General features: G+C 54.0%; 1 protein-coding gene across 2 annotated transcripts in view; it reads right to left on the reverse strand.

Annotated features, from left to right (window-relative positions):
• DNAAF5 (dynein axonemal assembly factor 5) overlaps positions 1-22,617 on the reverse strand; it is a 55,157-nt gene that overhangs the window by 2,706 nt on the left and 29,834 nt on the right. Inside the window, exons 7-12 of one of the 2 annotated variants that reach the window (XM_008018921.3) lie at positions 19,712-19,855; positions 17,261-17,429; positions 10,908-11,055; positions 8,736-8,886; positions 7,802-7,958; positions 2,984-3,175 (exon numbers count right to left, since the gene is read on the reverse strand). In XM_008018921.3, the coding sequence (XP_008017112.3) occupies positions 2,984-3,175; positions 7,802-7,958; positions 8,736-8,886; positions 10,908-11,055; positions 17,261-17,429; positions 19,712-19,855 (961 nt within the window). The other variant, XM_073012891.1, reaches the window with a different exon arrangement.

The following is a 22,617-nucleotide window of genomic DNA, read 5'->3' on the forward strand; positions in this document are numbered from 1 at the left end:
CACGCCACGGGTCCACAGGCTCTGGGGCTCCCTCACTGGCTGACAACCTGATTCCATGACTCAAGGCAGGGCTCCCAACATGTGCTCCAAGGCCGTCGGGGTCCCCAGGACCCTTCAGGGGGTGAGTCAAAGCCAGGTTCGTGGTCACACGCAGGGCACGCCCGGCCTGCCTGTCACCGTGCTCACACCTGCGCAGGTGCGGGAGCAGCTGAGGCCTGCACCCCCCGCCACACTCACCCTCACGCACACGGCTTCCACCCGCGAGTGGGCACCAGGTGCCCACTTCACACTGAGGACCGGGGCGTGCGGCCGAGCTGCTTTTCCCAGGAAGAACGGCGGACGGACGGGCAGTGCACCCACGCTAGCTGTGCGGACACGGATCGGTCAGAGCACGGCCCGAGTCCCTCACTCCCACGACAACCGACAGGGTTTGTGGCCCAGGATACAAGTCAAGCTTTCACACAAAAAATCAGAATTACCCAAGCTTGTCCCTGCCGCCATAAGGCTGGACTCTTCTGAGACTGGTGCCGACTCAGGAGAGTTTCTGACGTCACATAACAAGATGCAGTCACGTCAGGAAGATCCGAGTTTCTGAGGCCGCAGGACTGGACGTAGCCACGCCATGATGGTCCGAGTTTCTGACCATGCCTGACGGGACGTAGCCACACCAGGAAACGGAAAGTGGCCACACCAGGAAGATCCGGCATCGCGTAACGAGACGTGGCCATGCCAGGAAGAGCCGACATTGCGTAAGGGGACGTAGCCACGCCAGGAAGTGGGAAGTGGCCACACCAGGAAGATCCGGCATCGCCTAATGGGACGTGGCCACGCCAGGAAGAGCCGACATTGCGTAAGGGGACGTAGCCACGCCAGGAAGTGGGAAGTGGCCATACCAGGAAGATCCGGCAACGCGTAATGGGACGTGGCCACGCCAGGAAGATCGACATCGCGTAACAGGACGTAGGCACGCCCGGAAGATCCGACATCGCGTAACGGGACGTGGCGACGCCAGGAAAATCCGACATTGCGTAACAGGACGTAGCCACGCCAGGAAATGGGACGCAGCCGCAAGGTCCACGTAGTATTTCCCAAATGAGGTCAAAAGGCAAAGCCAGCACACTCAGGCCCAAAGCTTCCTCACAGCAAAGGCAACAATGAGCGCGGGAAGGGGCAGCCCGCGGGTACGGGATGGGAGACCGCATCTGCGAACTGCCGCCTGACAAGGATGAATCACTGGAATATCTGAGGAGCTCAGGCTCAACAGGAGAAAATCTAATAATCCAATTAAAAATGGGTGAAAGACCTGAATAGACATTTCTCACAGGTTAGCATGGAAATGACAAACAGGCATCTGAAAAGGTGCCGGACACCACTGCTCCTCAGAGAAATGCGGAGAAAAACTACAGGGAGACATCCTCTCACCCCAGTTGAAATGGCTTCTATCCAAAAGACAGGCAGAAACAAGTGCTGGCGAGGATGTGGAGAAAAGGGAACCCTCTCGCGCTGCCGGTGGGAATGTAAATTAGTACTGCTATGGAGAACAGTCTGGAGGGCCCTCAGAAGACTAAAAATAGAGCCCCATACGGCCCAGCAATCCCACTCCTGGGCATATACCCAAAAGAGAGGAAAGCAGCCTGCGGAGGGAGACCTGCACGCGCATGTGACTGCCCCACTTCCCCACAGCCAAGGTGTGGAAGCAAAAGGGCTGTCCGCGGACAGAAGAATGGAGAAGGACGATGTGGCGCACACAGTGGAATATTATTCAGTCATAAAAGAAATGAGATCTAGTCACTGGAAGAACACGGAGGAAAGTGGAGGTTGCTATGTTAGCTGAAATAAGTCAGGCATAGAAGGACAAATTCGCACATTCTCATTTGTGGGAGCTAAAAATAAAAGTAATTGAACTCATGGAGATAGAGCAGAAGGATGGTTCCCAGAGGCTGGGAAGGGGAATGGGGCCAGGGGGAGAGGTGGGAATGGTTAATGGGTACAAAAGCAGAATGAGTAAGAGCTAGTATTTGATAGCACAACAGCGTGACTATGGTCAACAATAATTTATCACACATTTGAACATAACGAAAAGTATCACTGAATTATTTGTAACACAAAGGGTGTTTGAAGTGATGGGGACCCCATTTCCCCAATGTGATTACACACACTGCATGCCTGTATCACAGTACCACACATGCCTTATAGACACCTACTGTGTACCCACAAAAATTAAAAATACAAATTTTATGTTAAAGCAGTCATTATATTCACCACCACAAAACAAAAAACAAAAAACAAAAAAAAAAAAAAAAGAAAAGAAAAAAAAGTAAATCATTACATTTCAAGTGCGAGATGGACCAGCGGATTTTAACACACTGAGTGTGCAAGGCTCTGTGGTTGTGGCCTCAGGGCCCACGCTGTGAGTGACCTTCAAGGGGCGGTCCATGTCGCTGTTGGCGTGGTATCAAATAAGGCCCACGCCTATCTGAAAAGGCTACTAAAATACTCTTCTCTTGTCCAACTACACCTGAAGCCACAGGCGACGTCAGCTTATTTTCCATGTATTTCAACCAGAGTCATACACATCATGACTGACTGACTGGAAGATGTGAAAGTCCACTGTCTTCCATCAAGCTACACGTTTAAGACATTTGCAAAAATTGTTCTTGCAGATGATTTTGTTTCGGAAAATACTTTTCAAAAACACAAGTCATCTGTGTCAATATATACTGGGCTTACTTTATTTTAAACAATTAACAAATATTCTAGAATGCTTTCAATTTTGATTTCTGTTAGAGGAAATGTCAGCAGCTATCACCACAAAGACAGCTGCTCTCAGGGGTTTCCAAGAACTCAAGAGTGTGCCAGGCTGGAGCTGAGGCCCCTCCTGTGCCCCAGGGCCCTGTGGCCGGTCACACGGCTCAGCTACAGAGGCCGGTGGCAGGTGCTGAAAGCAGGCATCAGAACGAAGGCCAAGCCGTCGGAGTCTCACCTAAAATCGCATCCTGGATGGCCCTCTCTGGATCGTCAAGGTGAACCAGCAGCTCTCGGTACAGGTACTGGACACTGCTCTGATAGTAGGACTTTCCGTCAGCACCCTTGACACACTGCAGCCAGGTGACCAAGGTGGAGGCGGCTGCCATCCTCACGTCGTTAGAAACATCGTCTAGGCGTTTTAAGAGTTCTGGAAGGAGAGAGTGAGGTGTGTGAGTCTAGAGCAGATACTTCACGTCTAAACGTCCACAAAGGCGTTCAGTTCGCACTCCCGTGGGTCACCTGCCCTGGGGTCCTAGGAAACCCACACCTCGCTGGAGACTCCGTGCATCTCGAGCCACATGCAAGGTGCTCCTGGTGCCCTGGGACCCCTGAACCCCAGCCAACAGAGTGGAGGTGGCCCAGGCCCTGCTGTGGCCCCTGCAATAACCTGCCTTGTGGGCGCAGCAGACCCAAGCCCTGCTGTAGCTACAGCTGTGTGCTCACCTGGCCTCCATCTCCCTGCAGCTGTGTGCTCACCTGGCCTCCATCTCCCTGCAGCTGTGTGCTCACCTGGCCTCCACCTCCTGCTCCCAGATGCTCAGATCCCTGAGCTGGCCGCCCTCCCCAGCTCCGACCCTGCCCTCCCACCAGAGCTGAGGACTCACTGACAGACAACCCCCTACTGTAGTCAGTTTTCTGCTGCTGAAAAGAGAAGGATGATCCTTCCTGATGGGTAGAAACTTATAAGATTAATGGATATAATTTTTATCAAATTTATGCTTTTTTCACATCATCTTAAAAAAATCTCTGGCAACCCCTTCTGTGCATCATTTGGAGATTTGCAGACGACTGAGTTGCAAAGCCATCCGGAGGCCCGTCTTCCCGACGCTGGAGGGGCGGCTGCCTGCGCCTGGCACGCGGCCCATCTTCCCTCTGCAAACACGAGGGTGGGCTGGGTCTCTGCTGCTTTTGCAATGTGGAGGGCATGATCCACCCTCAGCAAGCGGTTCCTGCGTAACGAAAGGCATGAAAAACATCCAAAGTTCAGGCCGTCGCACCAAGCCAGGCTTTGAGACAAGTAGGACCCAGCGGGTTAACTCCTGGGAGATGCCCGGGTGCTTCCCTGAGGGTGCTGGGCCTTCCAGCCACCAAACACAGGCACCAAGGAGGAAGCCGCGGACAGCATCCAGGCATCACGGTGCCAAACCCTGAAGCAGCCCTGCACAGCGGGTATGCTCACTGCACGGCGGCTGCCCTCGCTGCACAGTGGGTGATCTCGCTGCACAGTGGGTGATCTCGCTGCACAGTGGGTGATCTCGCTGCACAGAGGGTGATCTCGCTGCACAGAGGGTGATCTCATTGCACAGCGGGTGATCTTGCTGCACGGTGGGTGATCTTGCTGCACGGCGGGTGATCTCGCTGCAGGGCAGGTGCCCTCACTGCACGTGTCTCAGGAGGAAGGACGGAGTCAGATGATCAAGTCACCCAAGGTTGGCCCACTAGCAAACGTCTATGGGCACAGAGAGGATCCTCCAAGGCCTCCTGCTGGCGCGGCCGACTGTGGAATTGCAGAGTGGCATTGGCTATTGTGTTTTTATTATGATCACTCCCTGCATGGCCTACAGGTCCACTTTTGTACCAGTTTAGGGTTCCTTTCATGCACGACTAAGCCAGGCAGAATCGGCTCACACTGGCCTGTCTGCTGTTCGCGTTTGTGTCTGCCTGTTCTGGGAGGCCTGGTTGCCTATGCTCCCAACTCAGGACATCCTTCCCTTCCCCGCCAAGGAGGCCATGATTTGTCCAACACTCCACCCTGGGAAGCCCAGAGCTGGCACTAATGGGCAAGGAGCCTCTCAAGGAACCTTTTGTAGTGAGAATAACCACCCAGGAGGCTGCGGCCCAGACGCCCAAACGCGCTCAGACACCCAAATGCGTGCAGCCTTTCCGCTAGCTCCTGTTTTAAAAAGTGAGTGAACTCCCAACAAATCGCACGGGTTGAACTTGTTCCAGAGTCAGGGGGAACAGGATGTTTATTACTACAAGAATAAACACAGAAAAGCAAAGGTGAAAGAATGAGTGAGAAAGGCACCCGGACCTCAAGAGTTCAGCAGGAGGCAGTTTTTCTGCCCAGCGCCGTATGTACTGTGAATCCAGGGAACTCCACATTCCTGGCTTTCACTTCACTAACTCTGTTTTCAGCCACATTCAGTCTAGAGTTGACCCAAAGCACAGAGTGTGAAGTTCTGATGTCTCCGTTCATTTCCAGGAATTAGTAAGAACCATCTTTTAAAAACTGCTAAACATTTCTGGCATAAATACACAAAGTATAGATAATCACACAAACTAGAGATAATCAGGAAAGCCAGAGTGGCTGCTTCCCGCCCACCCCATCCCCCTTCCTCCCTCGCTGGGTAACTCCTTTCCTGAAAGTAGCGCCAGCACGCCATCCCTGTCGCTCTGGACTTCCCAGTGATCGTTCCCGTTTCCGTCTGTTCTTTATTCCTGCTTGTCTTGTTTCTCAACTTGTTTTTAGTGGATGTTACTCTTTCAGCTTTCTGAGGATCTTAAACACACTTCACAAAAGGTAACTTTGAGGTGGTTCTATCATTAGCGCTTCCTTCCCGGGCTGGGTGCGAGGCCGCCCTTAGCGCCGGGTCTCCGGTGTTCTGAGGCAGCGGTCCCCAACTTTTTTGGCACCAGGGCCTGGTTTTGTGGAAGACAATTTTCCATGGACCGGGGATGGGATGGTTTCGGGATGATTCATGTATGTTACGTTTATTGTACACGTTATTTCTATGATGACTACATTGTAACATAATGAGATAATTCTACAACTCATTATCATGCAGTCAGTGGGAGCCTGAGCTTGTTTTCTTGCAAGTAGACGGTCCCATCTGGGGATGATGGGAAACAGTGACAGATCATCAGGCATTAGAGTTTCATAAGGATCGTCAACCTCGGTCCCTCACATGCACAGTTCACAATAGGATTTGGGCTCCTATGAGAATCTAATGCCGCCGCTGATCTGACTGGAGGCAGAGCTCAGGTGGTAACGTGCGCAATGGGGAGCAGCTGTAAACACAGATGAAGCTTCACTCGCCCACTTCTCACCTCCTGCTGTGCAGCCTGGCTCCTAACAGGACCCGGACAGGTACTGACTGGCCCATGGCCTGGGTAGTGGGGACCCTGTCCTGAGGGGTTTGTGTGCAGGCTGCCCTGAGTGAGGGGCTCTCCGAATTCATGACTCTGTTCAGTGCTGCTGCTTTTCGGGAGCTTCGAGTCGATCACCCCATTCCCCTCCCAGCGCTCACTCTCGCCTGGGGCTGGTCTGGGGTTTGAGCTCCAAGAGGTGGTGACGCTGAGGCTGTGCCCCTGGCCCCACCGGGCTGCATGGTGGCCCGGCCCCGTCTCCCCACAGGCAGCTCTAGCCACCCCACCCTGGGGGCACTGCTTAGGGGGACCCTGCAACCCTTAAGGACTCCACTCCCGGCCACGTGGAAGCTGAGCCTTGCCACCCCCACCCAGTGCTGGCTTGGAGACCTCTGCCTTGCTTCTTGCTATGCCATTTAATTTGTGGTATTTCATGTCATTGCTGTTTGTTCTCATAGTACCAACTTGAACAGAAGTCAAAGAGAAGCATTTTCTACTTTTTTTTTTTTTTTTTTGAGATGGAGTCTGGCTCTGTCACCCAGGCTGGAGTGCAATGATGCGATCTCAGCTCACTGCAACCTCTGCCTCCTGAATTCAAGTGATTCTCCTGCCTCAGCCTCCCAAGCAGCTGGGACTACAGGCGCCGTCCACCACCTCCAGCTAATATTTTATTTTTAGTAGAGATGGGATTTCACCATTTTAGCCAGGATAGTTTCGAACTCCTGACCTCGTGATCTGCCTGCCTCAGTCTCCCAAAGTGCTGGGATTACAGGCGTGAGCCACCACACCCGGCCACGTTTTCTAATTTTTTCTATAGAACAAACCACCGTCAAACTTAAATACAGTAGTCCCTTGGTATCTGTGGGGTTTGGTTCCAGGAATCCACTCCCTCCAGGATACCAAAATCCTCAAATGTTCAAGTCTCTGATAAAATCCTCAAATGCTCAAGTCTCTGATAAAAAAAAAAAAAAAAAGGGCATAGTATTTGCACACAACCCACATACATCTTCCTGCACACCTTCAATCATCTCTAGATTACATTTAATGCCAAATACAACGTCCCCACACTCCTCCACGTGGGTTCAACGTTATTTTAATGCCGAATGCAGCGTCCACGTAACGCTTCCTCCACGCGGGTTCAACGTTGTACTCGGTGCTCAACACACTCAAGTTTTGCTTTTTGGAATTGTGGAATTCTGCCCCCCAATACATAAATATTTATATATGCAAATATACATACACATTTGTGTATGTGTAAATGTACAAACATGTATATATATAGCCATATCTCTCTCCCTCTATATATACACACATACACACACACGCACACACATATATTTACTTTTAAAGACAGGGTCTTGGTCTGTTGCCCAGGCTGGGCTCAAGCGATCCTCCTGCCTCAGCTTCCTGAGTAGCTGGGACTACAGGTGTGTGCCACCAGTCCTGGCTAATTTTTAAATTTTTTATTGAGATGGGGTCTCACTATGTTGCCCAGGCTGCTTTCAAATTCCTAGGCTCAAGCAATCCTCCTGCCTAAAGTGCTAGAATTACAGGTGTGAGCCACTGCACCCTGCCCCAGATACTTTTGATCCGAGGTTGGCTGACTCCATGGATGCACACGGAACCCAGGGATACGGAGGGCCAACTGTATCTACATAGGCTGTGAACAACAGAAATGTCCTACCAGGATAAATCTTGATGAGTTTCTCTGGATCCGTCATGCTGCCCGAGGTTTTTAAGAACGTGTTGATAATACGGCACGAAATCAGTCGCGTCATCTGTGAATCCTCCTCCAGGGTGGTCAGGACCTGAGGCATCAGTGTTTCCTGCACGTCCTGTATCTGCAATCGGCAAACACACATGACGTGACTCATATCTGTCCTGGGGGGGGCTCACCATCCGTGCACTCCTGCCTGGAAGGACTTACGGGGCTTGAAAGCTTTACCTAAGAAGTACGCTTGCATCTTGATTGTAAAATTTAGATTCTGAGCGATTTTTAACTTGCTTGATTTTTAAAAAACACGTACACTGTTTACAACGCCTGGGTGAGGCACTAACCCTGCACCAGGGCAATGGCTCGCCTGGACCCCACTGGTGTGGGGCTTTCAGCCGGAGCACCAGCCGCACCACCCCGTGTGCGCCAGGAGGTGGCGCTCACGTCACGCGGGCACCGGGGCCGCGCCTTCCCGCTGGGCGGTGGCCAGGACGGGGCGGGCATCAGCGTCTGTTTTCCGACGCCTGGTCCCAGCGGGAAGTGCTCACAGAAAAGACGTGCAAAGCCCCGGCCCGTCCTCTAGCCTGGATCCTGGGATTCGACTCCTGGTCTCGGAGCCGGCGTCGGGCCGCAAACCCGAGAAACCCCAGGCTCATCCAGGGCAGCGAAACCCGCAGCACACGGCTGGCCGGGCCCACGGCCGCGCTCCTGCTGTCTGCACCGCGGCCCCGCTGCTGGCTCCCGCCCTGCTGCGGCCAGTGTAGGGGGAGCCTCCGGGGTCCAGGCCCCAGGTGGAGGCGCCGCGGCTGCCTCCCCACGTTCCTGCTGTGGGAGTCCCGCCGGGCGCCGGGAAGCCCGTGCAGTCCCCGGCCACTGTCCGCCCAGCACGCAGGGAGCCCCGCACCTGCTTCGCCGACAGGACCTCGCTGCTGGTGAGCGCCCAGAGGCAGGACACGGCAGCCGTGCGGATGGCCGCGGCCATCCTCCCCGCGTGCCACTGCAGATTGGGGGCCAGGATGTCCTTCGTCACTGCCTCGAGGTAGCTGGGAAACTGCCTGGAACCGGAGCAGAGACGGCAGATGAGGAGGCTGGACAGGCACTCGGAAGGAACGCTTCAGTCTGGGGATGAAGGGGGCTGAGGGGGAGCCAAACAGGGAAACGAACTCGACCCCAAAACACGAGGCCCCTCCTCCTCTCAGGAGCTGCTTCTCATTGTAAAGTGGGAGGTTCCTGCAGACCCAACCCCACCCGGGAGACAGCGGTGCCCGTGCAGCTGGCCTCTCCTGCGGCCAGAGAAAGAGAGCCAGAGGCCCTGGGCCGAGGGTGCACTTTTAGCCTCTCCCGCTCCTAGCTCCAAAAGGAGGCTTGAGTGGCGCCTGGGCAAGGGCAGCCGTGGTGGTGTTGGCAGCACCCAGTGAGCCCCTTCCCGTCTGCATCCCTCCCCCAGAAAAAGGCTGTCTCTCCAGCCACATAACCCTCCGTCCAGCAAGGACAGTCGCTGTGGCTTCAGAGAGGCAGGACGGGAGGGCCACAGGTGCGGAGGCAGGCGGATCACGAGGTCAGGAGATCGAGACCACCCTGGCTAACACGGTGAAACCCCCTCTCTACTAAAAACATAAAAAATTAGCCGGGCGTGATGGCGGACGCCTGTAGTCCCAGGTACTGGGGAGGCTGAGGCAGGAGAATGGCATGAACCCGGGAGGCAGAGCTTGCAGTGAGCCGAGATTGCGCCACTGCAGTCCAGCCTGGGCAACAGAGCAAGACTCCGTCTCAAAAAAAATAATAAAAAAATAAATAAAAACCAAACGGATTAAAAAAAATCTTTCCTGCCTATTAAAATAGCTAATGAGTTCACTAAAATCACTGCCATCTGAACACTTTACTTCTCCTGACACCAACTGCCTTCCACAAGACGCTGTTAGTGCACTTTCTTTGGGAACTCAGCCCGGATGTGGAAGCTGTGCTCCGCAGTTAACTGCTCCTGGGCAGAACCTGCCCCACGGTTCCTCCCAAAATACAGGCGGGTGTGAGTTCCAGAGGGAAGGGCCTGGACCCTGCTGTGTTATCTGCATGGTATCTGCACAAATATCAGCCTGCAAGCTGGACGGCTGTCACGGCTCTCTGTTCATATCTTTCTATGGTCCCTTCTAAACCCTGAAGTTTTTGAAGACAAGCAGGAAACAAAATTTCCTGCAGTACCACGGGCGGGCTGAGGGCCGAGAGCAGAGATGAGGGTCATGAAGGAGAAAAGTCTGAACGCCGGATTCTTTCCATGTGAGGCCGCGGTGTGTGAACTGCTTTCTGCTTTGACGCGTCTGCTGCTGGGGGGGTCCCGGTGCTGATGCAGCCAGATCCAGCTGCACAGGTGGGGGTGGGACCCAACCAACGGCACATTTTGCTCATAACAAAGTAAGCGGCAGGCCTCTAAGAGCTGCCTCAGCAGCAGCACCCGGGCGGGGCCTCTTCCTCCACTGCCCCTCCCAGCGCTTCTGGGGGGCACCCGTGTTTCTGGCCCTTACTTCAAAGCCGTACAACTGGAGGCCCTAGGCCCTCGGTGTCTTACTGTCACCTAAACGTTCTTTTAGATAATAGAGAGGTATTTCTACCACTTTGCCCATCAGTAGTAATTCAATCAATTCTTTGTTAGGTTTGAAAAGTGCCTGAAGGCTTTTAAAACAGAGGACAGCTAATACATAAGCTATTAATAGTTAATGTTCCCTAAAACTGTTTCATTCACTGGAATTTTAATGGCCACACGGAGATGACTTTGACTTAGTGTTTCTCTGTGCATTCCCTGCCGAGAGCAGAGCCTGTGTTTACCCAGTGAGGATGGACGGACTGCTCCCGGGCCAGTGAAGCTCAGGGGTCACTGCACACGCCCACCTTAGACTGGGTGTGGGGAACCCCTTGCCCAGAGAGCTGTTGGGGAGGGAGTTAGGACACTCTGGCCCACCTTAGACTCAGAGTGGAGGAGGGAGGTGGAACCCCCTTGTTCAGCAAGCTGTTGGGGAGGGAGATGGGGACCCCGGGCCCAGGCCCCAGCTGGGAGCCGTGCAGAGGCAGAGCCCAGACCTACCCCTGGGAGTCGATGGTGTCCGTGGCTCTGAGCAGCACAGTGGACAGGATGGAGAACAGCTTCAGGCGCATCTGCGGGTCTCGGGAGGGCTGCAGACAGGCCCTGAGCGTGGGCATGACGTGTGGCAGGGCTTCTCCTAGGGCAGGGCCTGCAAGACACAGCACAGGCTCCTGTGCATGGCCCTCGGGAGACGGGAGGCGGCCCTGTCCAGCACAGGCCCAGGCACGGGCGCTCCCACCTGGGAGAGGACACTATTGGCCACCACCTCCCCCTTCCTCTTTCTGAATCAGTGAGGTGATTATCACAGAAAAGCAGCAGTCATGCTTTTCCATATGGAAACCTTCTATTTGGCCAGGCATGGCGGCTCACGCCTATAATCCCAGCCCTTTGGGAGGCCAAGGAGGGAGGATCACCTGAGGTCCAGAGTTCGAGACCAGCCTGGTCAAGAGGGTGAAACCCCATCTCCATTAAAAATACAAAAATTACCCCAGCATGGTGGTGTGTACCTGTAGTCCCACCTACTTGGGAGGCTGAGGCACGAGAATCACTTGAACCTGGGAGGCGGAGGTTGCAGTGAGCCGAGATCGCACCACTGCACTCCAGCCTGGGCGACAAAGTGAGACTCTGTCTCAAAAACAAAACAAAAAACCAAACCTGGGCGTGGTGGCTCACGCCTGTAATCCCAGCACTTTGGGAAGCTGAGACAGTGGACCACCTGAGGTCAGGAGTTCGAGACCAGCCTGACCAACATGGAGAAAACCCCATTTCTACTAAAAATACAAAATTAGCTGGGCGTGGTGGTGGGCGCCTGTAATCCCAGCTGCTCAGGAGGCTGAGGCAGGAGAACTGCTTGAACCTGCGAAGTGGAGGCTGCGGTGAGCTGAGATCGCAGTATTGCACTCCAGCCTGGGAAACAAGAGCAAAACTCTGTCTCAAAAACAAACCAAAACAACCTTCTGTTTTTCTTAAACTTTTCTAAATTTTTTGAAAAATTAAAGTCAAGCAATAGTTGAAATAACAACCAAAATAAATTGTTCTAGTGAAGGAAGTTGTTTAGTATCTGCCCCTCAGCGCTGCAGCCGTCACCGGGTCCACGCTCAGGGCCAACCTCCTGCACCCTGGCTGCTCTCCAGTGGGCGCGAGGCGTGGGCGCCTGCACTGTGCATCCTACACCCCAAGGGGTCCCCACTGCAGTAGGGCCACCCCGCCTCCCTGTAAGTCTCCAGGAATCACAGGGCAAGGACAGCCCCGAGGATCCCCGTAGCGTCTCCTGCCAGGCTCAGCCTGCAGGCCCAGGAGCTGAAGGCTCAGGGTGGGGACTGGGTTGAGGCCACAGAGGGAGGCGCTCTGGCCCAGGGCCAGTGTAGAGGGAGCATCCGCTGGCTTATCCAAGCATCTGTGCGTCACTCTGAGGCGTCGCCGGGGACCCCGCGATGTGAGCCTTCTCCCTGGCGCTGGCGGTCATCAGAGCAGGCTGCTCGGTAGTGGACCGAGACCCCCACCTGCCCTTGCCACACGGAGACGCGATGTACTCGCTGCTCTGGCTCAAAGTCAGGCCTCGCGGTGGGACCAGCTGGTGTCTTGGAGAGCCTGCTCATGCAGCCGGGCAGGAGGGGTTGCCTCGAAGCCGCTGGGACGCCTGACTTGAACCTCCCAGGGCAGGAGTCTCGGGCCAAGTGCCGCCCTGCCACGAGAACCACGCTGCTTCTGACCCAGTTTCTGACTGTTTCACCCTCTTTACATCTTAAACTAGAAAGAGGACAGAGTTTCTGGCTTAAATACAGAAAGAAAACAGCCGAATGTCCACAGGTCACGTCCAACTCCTGGGATGGGAGGTAAGAGGCGTGCTGAGGGGTGGACCACTTGCTGTCAAGAGTGTTCACACCCGATGCCTGGGCCACGTGTCTGCCCTCCCGGCACGAGCGCGCCTGCTCACAGCACGGACACTTCCGCCCGGGCCACGTGTCTGCCCTCCCGGCACGAGCGCGCCTGCTCACAGCACGGACACTTCCGCCCGGGCCACGTGTCTGCCCTCCCGGCACCAGCGCGCCTGCTCACAGCACGGACACTTCCGCCCGGGCCACGTGTCTGCCCTCCCGGCACCAGCGCGCCTGCTCACAGCACGGACACTTCCGCCCGGGCCACGTGTCTGCCCTCCCGGCACCAGCGCGCCTGCTCACAGCACGGACACTTCCGCCCGGGCCACGTGTCTGCCCTCCCGGCACCAGCGCGCCTGCTCACAGCACGGACACTTCCGCCCGGGCCACGTGTCTGCCCTCCCGGCACCAGCGCGCCTGCTCACAGCACGGACACTTCCGCCCGGGCCACGTGTCTGCCCTCCCGGCACCAGCGCGCCTGCTCACAGCACGGACACTTCCGCCCGGGCCACGTGTCTGCCCTCCCGGCACCAGCGCGCCTGCTCACAGCACGGACACTTCCGCCCGGGCCACGTGTCTGCCCTCCCGGCACGAGCGCGCCTGCTCACAGCATGGACACTTCCGCCCGGGCCACGTGTCTGCCCTCCCAGCACAAACGCTCCTGCTAGCAGCGCGGACACTTCCGCCCAGACCACGTGTCTGCCTTCCCAGGTGAGCTCCTGCTCACAGCAGGGACACTTCTGCACTGGCTTCACTTTCCCTCCATATCACACCACGCCTATCTTCCCATTTTGCTATAAAGGCTTAGGATAATTGTGTTTAATGGTTGCCAGAGCATTTCTTCTATGGAAATATCATTATGTATTTAACTTTGTATGAGGTAGTTGGGTCACTTCCAATCTCTGCTATTAAATTATGCCCCGATGCCTATTTTTGGCTACGTCGCTTTTTCCATAATTAGAATTATTTCTTTAGGAAGGATAGATTCTCACGAATGTGATTGCTGGGTGAGAGGAGTGAAGACGTTGGCAATTCCAGATGCACAATGTCCCGCTGTTTTCCAAACATTTGCAATTCCAGATGCGCACCGTCCGACGGCTTTCCAAAAGCACCTGGGCACTCCCCGCTCAGCCACCCTGGGCAGAAGCTGTTTATTTCACTTAACTGGATAAATGAAACAATGGGGCCCTCCAGTCTTTAATTCGTATTTCCTCATGACTAGAAGAGCTGGATGGTTCCCACTCTATTTGCTCATTAGTTGTATTAACTCTTTTTTATAAAATCTGGATATTTTGCCTGTTTGTTTGGGAGTTAATGGTTTTTGTTTTTTGGAATCATGGTCGCACTCTGCTATCTGGGCTGGAGTGCAGTGGTACAGTCGCAGCTCCCTGAAGCCTCAACTCCTGGGCTCACGTGGGCCTCCTGCCTCAGCCTCCATCATCAGAGCAGGCCGCTCAGTTGTGGACTCAGAGTGCTGGGATTACAGGCGTGGCCACCGTGCCCAACTCTTAATGCTTTTATTCTTTTTTTTTTTTTTTTTTGAGACGGAGTCTTGCTCTGTCCCCCAGGCTGGAGTGCAGTGGCACGATCTCAGCTCACTGCAAGTTCCGCCTCCCGGGTTCACGCCATTCTCCTGCCTCAGCCTCCTGAGTAGCTGGGACTACAGGCGCCCGCCACCACGGCCAGCTAATTTTTTTTTTTTTCTGTATTTGTAGTAGAGACGGGGTTTCACCGTGGTCTCAATCTCCTGACCTTGGGATCCGCCCGCCTTGGCCTCCCAAAGTGCTGGGATTACAGGCGTGAGCCACCGTGCCCAGCCTTTATTCTCATTTTGTGTCAGCTTTATGTAACAAAGATCTCACACTGTCATCCTTACTGCAAATACTTTCCTAAGTCTGTGTTCCTTTTATTTGGGTTCACATGTAGTCAAATCAATGTCTTTGTAGTTCCCCCGTCCTCTCAAAGTTTAGAAAGTTATCCCTTTCTGTATGTTTAAAATAATTAAAATTTAAAAGGTATCTTCCCATAGAACTTTTGTAAATGAGAAATTTAAAAATTTTTCCTATTAAAAAAATTGTTTTAATCCTTTTCTGTTTATTATAGGAGTGCATGCTCATTAGAGAAAACTTAGAAAAACATAGAAAAAATAAAGGAGGAAACAAAAATCATCTGTATTCCCAAGGACGCGATGTTGGAAATATTTATTATATTTGAGGTTGTGCCCCCGATTCCCGAGAGCACCTCACGTGTGTGCGCTCAGGTGGGGCTCAGAGAAAATAATCATTGGGAAATACAGTTTTAAACCCAGCATAGTGGCTCATGCCTGTAATCCCAGCACTTTGGGAGGCTGAGGTGGGAAGACTGTTTGAGCCTAGGAGTTTGAGATCAGCCTCAACGTCAAGAGGGGCAATGTACAGAGACCCCATCTATACAAAAAATACAAAAATTAGCCAGGAGTGGTGCTGGGTGCCTGGGGTCCCAGCTAGTCAGGAGGCTGAGGCAGGAGGATGGCTTGAGCCCAAGAGTTCAGACTAGTCTGGCAGTTTATATGAGCCCATTTCTATAAAAAATACAAAAGTAGCCAGGTGGTGTGCGCCTACAATCCCTCCTACTTAGGAGGCTAAGGCAGGAAAATCCCTTGAGCCCGGAAGTTCGAGGCTACAGTGAGCTGTGATCGCACCACTGCACTCCAGCCAGCCTGGGTGACAGTGAGACCCTGTCTCAAACAAACAAACAAACAAACAAACACAAAAAAACCCCACGCAGTTTTATACCCAGCTCTTGACACTGAAGAGCACGCTGCAGTCTTCCCGCCTTTCAGCGAATGACAGATGTGGGTCCAAAGAGATGTGTGTTCTAAGCTGCCCATCAGTTCCGCCAGCACCTTAAGAAATGCTTCTGCAAAGTGGAAGAGCAGATGGTGGAGAAGCCACCAGAGCCACAGTAAATGCGAGTCCTGGCTTCACTGCAAGCCGAGTCTCTTGGGGTTTGCGTGCCCAATTTTCTGGACTGTGAGGTGAAGGCTGCAGTAACTTGGTGCAAGAGGTCGTTAGAAGTCAGTCAGTAAAAATCTGAAATGGAATACCCTGGGCCCCCATCCCCAGGAGGCCCGTGGGAGAGAGGCTGAGGGAGGCCCTGGAGTCGCTGCCTCGGGAGCTCTCTGTGCTCTGCCTCCTTGTCTGTGAAACGGGGTCACAGCTCCCACCGCACAGGCCGGCTGTGAGGGTAGACGAGCTGACGGCCATAAGGCTTGCAGAGCAGCATCTGGCATGAAGTGTTCAATGCCCCCAGTGCACGTCAGCAATCGCTAGCTGTGTTTTTTTTTGGCTTTAGAGACATGGCTTGCTCTGTTGCCCAGGCTGGAGTGCAGTGGTGCAGTCACAGCTCACTGAAGCCTTGAACTCCTGGGCTCAAGCGATCCTCCCACTTCAGCTTCCTGAGTAGCTGGGACCATAGGCATGCATCACCACGCCTGGCTAACTGTATTTTATTATTTTTAAATTTTAGATTCAAAAGTACATGTGCAGTTTTTTTTTTTCCTCTTTTTGGAGAGATGAGGCCTTGCCATGTTGGCCAGGCTGGTCTCAAACTCCTGAGCTCAAGTGATCCTCCCACCTCAGCCTCCCAAAGTGCTGGGATTACAGGTGTGAGCCACCATGCCCAGCTAGTATTTTCTTTCCTAATTTGGAAACAATTTTGAATACAGCTGACAAAGAACAAATTTGGGTATTTTTCCAGGTCTCAGAAAAAAATGGTGAGTCCCTACCAGGCAAAGAGATTGCATAAGAACGATCTTAGTGTCCTCAGATGCAGAGCATGACCGCCCTGCTGCACGCATCCAACAGGAGGCGGGGTCACTCGGAGCTGCACAGGGGAGCGGGAGAACTGGGGAGGCAAACGAGGAAAAGCTACCGCAGCGAGTTCATGGCCCACGAAGCAGCACGGGCTGTGTGTCCCAAGGCCCTATGGCTGCTGAACGGACGCCTCCTTAGAGTTCTGCCACGGATCTTGTCCCACACTGAAACCCACTGGGCCACACTGTCCATCCCAGGAAAGTGGCCGATTCGCAGACTCAAAGAGAACCACAGAAATGCTGGTCTCAGAGGGGCTGGGCCGAGGCCCCCACGTCACACACACAGCACCCATGTGGCCAGACAACTACATTCTGCAACAAAATCCAGACGTATTTAAGAAGCCAGGCTACAAAACAGGCCACGGAAAACCACACTTTGAAGGTTTCACATGAAAGCGTGTGCCCGGGCCAAGTGGAAGAGCTGCGTCCCACAGTCTTCAACGCGATGCTCCTTAAAATGCTGGTTCTCCACAGGCAAGAGTGACTATTGGGTACTTTTAAAAACACGCCTCAGTGAATCATAGCTCAGCTGGTCGGTGCTGGTACCTGCTGAGCACTCGGGGGAGCAGGTGTGTGGCCTGGGCGGGGCCGGGCACGGCTCACCACCTGCTGGGACGGCTCACCTGACTGCGTGATGATGACACTGAACTGCAGGAGCTCTGGCGAATGTGCGGTCCAGTCGAGGTGCGACGTAGTCACCCGCTCCAGGAGGGGACCCATGTGCTTGCGATAGAGGTCCTGGCAGCCACTGACACCCTCTGCTCTGGCCAGCAAGTCCATCGTCTCCTGTGCCTGGAGGTTACAAGTCAGAGGCTGAGACAATTCCAACACTCAGGGCTCAAGCCTGCCTGCTGGGACTCACCATCCCCTCACGCATAAGAACCACACAGGCCGGGCCTGCCGGGATAACCGGGAGGGAGGCTGCCACAGGGAGCCCTGCCCAGGGTGCAGGAGAGTGAGAGCCACGGGCGTAGGGTGAGACCCTGATCCCATTCACGCCAACGCCGTCTCTGCAGCGAATCATGAAGCAGGCACTGTGCACACTGGGATGCATGCAGCACGGGAGGTCCCGGGGCTTTCACGGACCCTGGGCGTCCGCCTGGGCAGGCACTGCGCACACTGGGATGCACACAGCACAGGTGGTCCCAGGGCTTTCATGGACACTGGGCGTCCCCCCAGACAGGCAGGGCTCCTCTGAGGTGGTGAGGGGCAGAGACGGACGGGCAAGTGGCTTAAAGAGTTAAGCCCAACAGACCAGACCTCCAGGTAAAACTGGGCAGAGAGAGATAACCTTGGCCGCCTTTTACTTTGAGCTGGCTGCTCTCCTTGGGGGCTTAGGAACAGAGGAAGGGCTGAGGCTACCTGATGGCCACTGCCTCAGGCCTGGAGTCTGAATCTTGGGCTCCCTGGCTTCCTCCCCCATCGCCAGCAGGCAAAGACTTTGCTTTCGCTGGTATCTAAGGCCCTATCAGTGACAGCGTCTGCTGAGACACACGTCCCTTGGAAAGCTTGTTTTTTTTTTTTTTTTTTTTTTTGAGACGGAGTCTCGCGCTGTCGCCCAGGCTGGAGTGCAGTGGCGCAATCTCGGCTCACTGCAAGCTCCGCCTCCCGGGTTCACGCCATTCTCCTGCCTCAGCCTCCCGAGTAGCTGGGACTACAGGCGCCCGCCACCACGCCCGGCTAATTTTTTCTATTTTTAGTAGAGACGGGGTTTCACCATGGTCTCGATCTCCTGACCTTGTGATCCGCCCGCCTCGGCCTCCCAAAGTGCTGGGATTACAGGCGTGAGCCACCGCGCCCGGCCGGAAAGCTTGTTTTTAAAGAGGCCCCATGAAGGGAGGCGAGAGCAGCAGCCTCCTCCACACCAGGTTCCCCGTGGTACATTCAGGCCGTGAATCTCCCAGATCAGAGAGAACCTGCCGAGAGGGGCTGTCCACAGAGACAGAACAGGAGGAAGAACTAAGTCTCAGCTTCCAGAGAGGCAGACAGACACTGGGGCCTCCAGGGGCCCGAGGAGCCCACAAGGTGGTTGGGGTTAAAAGACTTTTGTGCATAATGGCCGGGCACGGTGGCTCATGCCTATGATCCTAGCCCTTTGGGAGGCTGAGACAGGTGGATCACCTGCGGTCAGGAGCTTGAGACCAACCTGGCCAACACGGCAAAACCTTGTCTCTACTAAAAATACAAAAATTAGCTGGGTGTGGTGGCGAGCACCTGTAATCCCAGTGACTCAGTTGGCTGAGGCAGGAGAGTGCCTTGAACCCAGGAGGCGGAAGTTGCAATGAGCCGAGATCGTGCCACTGCACTCCAGCCTGGGCGACAGAGACTCCACTGAAAAAAAAGATGATTTTGGGGCATAAACAGGGAGCCCATGGGCGAGAACTACTTCTGAACGCTGCGCTGCAGTTAGAGCGAGAAATCGTGGAATCTTCTCTCTAGACTCACAGTCACACGTGCACTATTTTTTTTTTTGAGACGGAGTCTCGCTCTGTTGCCCAGCCCAAGCTGGAGTGCAATGGCATAATCTGGGCTCACTGCAACCTCTGCTTCCCCAGTTGAAGTGATTCTCCTGCCTCAGCCTCCTGAGTAGCTGGGATTACAGGCGCTGGCCACCACGCCCAGCTAATTTTTTGTATTTTCAGGAGAGACAGGGTTTCACCATGTTGGCCAGGATGGTCTCGAACTCCTGACCTCAGGTGACCCACCCGCCTCGGTCTCCCGATGTGCCGGGATGCGCCTGGCGACACCTGCTCTATTAAACCCCACTCAGGTGTGCAGGTTTAAAGGTGATGTCTTATTTCTTGTTTGCTTCTTTGCTGTGGACCCTAAAATTAAACAGCAGTCTCCACTCCCTGATGCCGGAATACACTGGCAGCCAGAGGGCTGCCTGAAGGTCGTTACCTGGGGACTCACCCGCGAGATTCTCAATCCCTGGTCTTTGCTGGTCAGACAGGTTTGAGGCCTGGGGCTCGCGTGCGGAGGGGATGCGTGGGAGACAGTTCCCCTCACTTAAGAGATGCCTTCCAGCTGTGAGCTCCACTAGGCCAAGCAGCAGTCACCGCCGTCAGCCTTACCTTGTCCCTCAGGCCAGTGGCACCTGCGAGGGCCACTATTGTCAGCAGCACATCCATGAGCTGCAGGCTGGCCACGCCGCAGTCCTCACGACACACGGACACCAGAGTCTGCACACACAGCAGCAGGCGCTCCAGGTAGAGGTCCTGGAAGAGACCGGCGGCACCGTCAGGGCTTGGTACAGTTTGGCTGTGTCCTCACCCGAATCCCATCTTGAACTGCAGCTCCCATAATCCCCACGTGTTCTGGGAGGAACTCTGTGGGAGGGAATTGAATCCTGGGGGTGGGTTTTTCTGTGCTGTTCTCACGGCAGTCTCACGAGATCTGATGGTTTTATGAAGGGCAGTAACCTGCACACACTCCCTTGCTGCCGCCATGGAAGATGTGACTTTGCTCCTCCTTCGCCTGCCGCCGTGATTGTGAGGCCTCCCCAGCCAGGTGGAACTCTGAGTCCATGAAACCTCTTTTCGTTATAAACTACCTAGTCTCTGGTAGGTCTTTATTAGCAGCATGAGAATGGACTAATACAGGGCTCCTGCCCCAGCCCCAGCCCCAGGGCTGACAGAACCCGCCTGGGGCTCCTAGTCTATGGCTCACAAGGGGCAGCGGGCATGGGAGAGCCCTCGCAGGGACAGCCCCCAGGCACTGGCATGTCAACCACAGAAGGGCGTGCTTGATGACAGGAAAACTGAACATAGACTAGAAGCTAAGGAATCTGTGCTTATTTTGTGAAATGGGAACAGGCACTTCAGCTATGTGGTTAAGAAGCCGCATTAGGGATGCACACCACAGTACCTGTGAGAGAAATGACGGCGCGTTGCATTATCTGCTTTTTAACACACCCGAGTTCTCCCCGCCCTCCAAAGTGGCCCCAGGCAGGCAGAACATGAATGCAAAGGGCTGGCCAGCACTGAAGCTAGCGGATCTTTGCTCTGCCGCCTGCCCCTCTTCCGTGCATTTTTGGATATTTCTATAACACTAAGTTTTAACAAAGACAAAATTCTATGGTTTAAAGTGTTTCCTGATTGATGGGGAGGTGGAGTCTCAGCGCTGCACCTAAGGCTGCGCTGGTTGAAGTCTTCCCCTCCCGGCTCCAGCCTCATCCACTGTGAATCAGCCAGGATCTGAAGCCCGCAACACAGTAGCCGTGTGCTGGACCCAAGAATTCCTACGGCTTTGTGTACGCTTACTTCTTTCTAAATAAATTTTAACTTATTTTTCAGAGACAGGGTCTTGCTCTGCTGCCCAGGCTGAAGTGCAGTGGTACAGCTGTGGCTCACTGCAGCCTCAAACTCGTAGCCTTAAGTGATCCTCCTGCCGTGGCCTCCCAAAGTGCTGGGATTACAGATAAGAACCACCACGCCTGGCCTGTATTTACTTCTTACAATCTCTCTCTAATGTCTATTTGATGTATGTTTCATAAACTACAGAGTGAGTTAGGACAGTGGTCATGTATCTAATTTAAACGTGATTTATCAACAGTGTACATATATTGGAGGCCTATGTTTAAACTGCTTCTTACTAATGGGGGTGTGAGTTCAAAAAAGTTTGGTAATTATTTGGCTAGACAATAGGTTGGCTCTAAATTTCCTAATCAGTTCTAAAACTCTAAGCCCCATTCCCCACTGATATAAATCACGAAAGGCCAAACAAAACATTCCCGCTATATCACAGCAGCGTTCCGTCCTTGCACCCCAGCCCCGCCCTGGCCCACAGAAGACACGGAGCTGCGCGGCCCCGTCCACCTCGGAGCCGGCGGAGCTGCGTGGCCCCGTAAGCCGGCGGAGCTGCGTGGCCCGGTCTATCTCGGAGCTGGCGGAGCTGCGTGGCCCCGTCTACCTTGGAGCTGGCGGAGCTGCGTGGCCCCGTCTACCTTGGAGCTGGCGGAGCAGAGTGGCCCTGTCGTGGCCCCAGCTCCCACAGAAGCCACGGATTTCTGTTTTTATTCCATTCCTGACTTTTCCCGCAGCCATTTCTCCGAGGCCCGCCCTGACTGGCTGACTTCTGAGAACACTCTCTGGCTGCTTTCTAGAATGACCTGTCACGTACATTTCAGGAGCTACCATCTTTTCGGTTAAAAAGGGAGGGTGCACTTGGAAGACACGGCCCCTCCTGGCTGACCGCGCCTCCGAGCACGGGAACAAACGGGGAAGTAGGCATCCTGTGCAGCAAGCGCCACTCTCCTGCCACAAATGCGGCACCGTCTCGGAGGAACTGACAAGACTTCACATTTACAGATTCCTCTATATTTGACCAGACTTTCAGTGTCTGCCTACACAGCCATACACACACACACACACACACACAGAATGAAAAAGAAAAAAGATACAGCAAGAAATAATTCTCAGTATTTCTTGAAAGAGTATTTCAAACATTGTTTTCTGAAACGATGTTATCTAAGATTGGAAAGTTTTTAATTCAGAAAAGCACAAGAGACTCCTGTTTCAACAATGGCAATGGCATCCCAGAACTGCTGGCTTCCCCTCGTGAGAAGCGAATTGGTGAGTTACCCATTTCCCCACTCTAGGCACCCACCTGTCCTAAACTCCCTCCCAGGAGACTCCAGTTCCCCTCTGTTGAGCTCCAGGGGCGCTGCTGGGCCTGAGACACCTGGAAGTACCTACTGCTAAAACCATTTCCGGTGAACCCCAGGGCAGGGGGTTGAAGCCAGGCTCAGTTTAGAATACATCTTCACGGACTTCTGTTTGAACATGGGCTTTTAAAACAATTTCAGTTTGTTCTCGAAAGACATTTTTAACCTGTTCTCATAGCTACTGGAGAATAATTGCGGGAAACATAATCGACTTCCTGAATGACACAAACAAAGCCCGGCCAGCCGCGGGAAGAACACAGAGCTGTGGGCCTGACTCTGACGGAGACCTAAGTGCGTTCACCCTTTCTTGCCAAG

The sequence above is a fragment of the Chlorocebus sabaeus genome, chromosome 28, assembly GCF_047675955.1.
Source record: "Chlorocebus sabaeus isolate Y175 chromosome 28, mChlSab1.0.hap1, whole genome shotgun sequence".
NCBI lineage: Eukaryota > Metazoa > Chordata > Mammalia > Primates > Cercopithecidae > Chlorocebus > Chlorocebus sabaeus.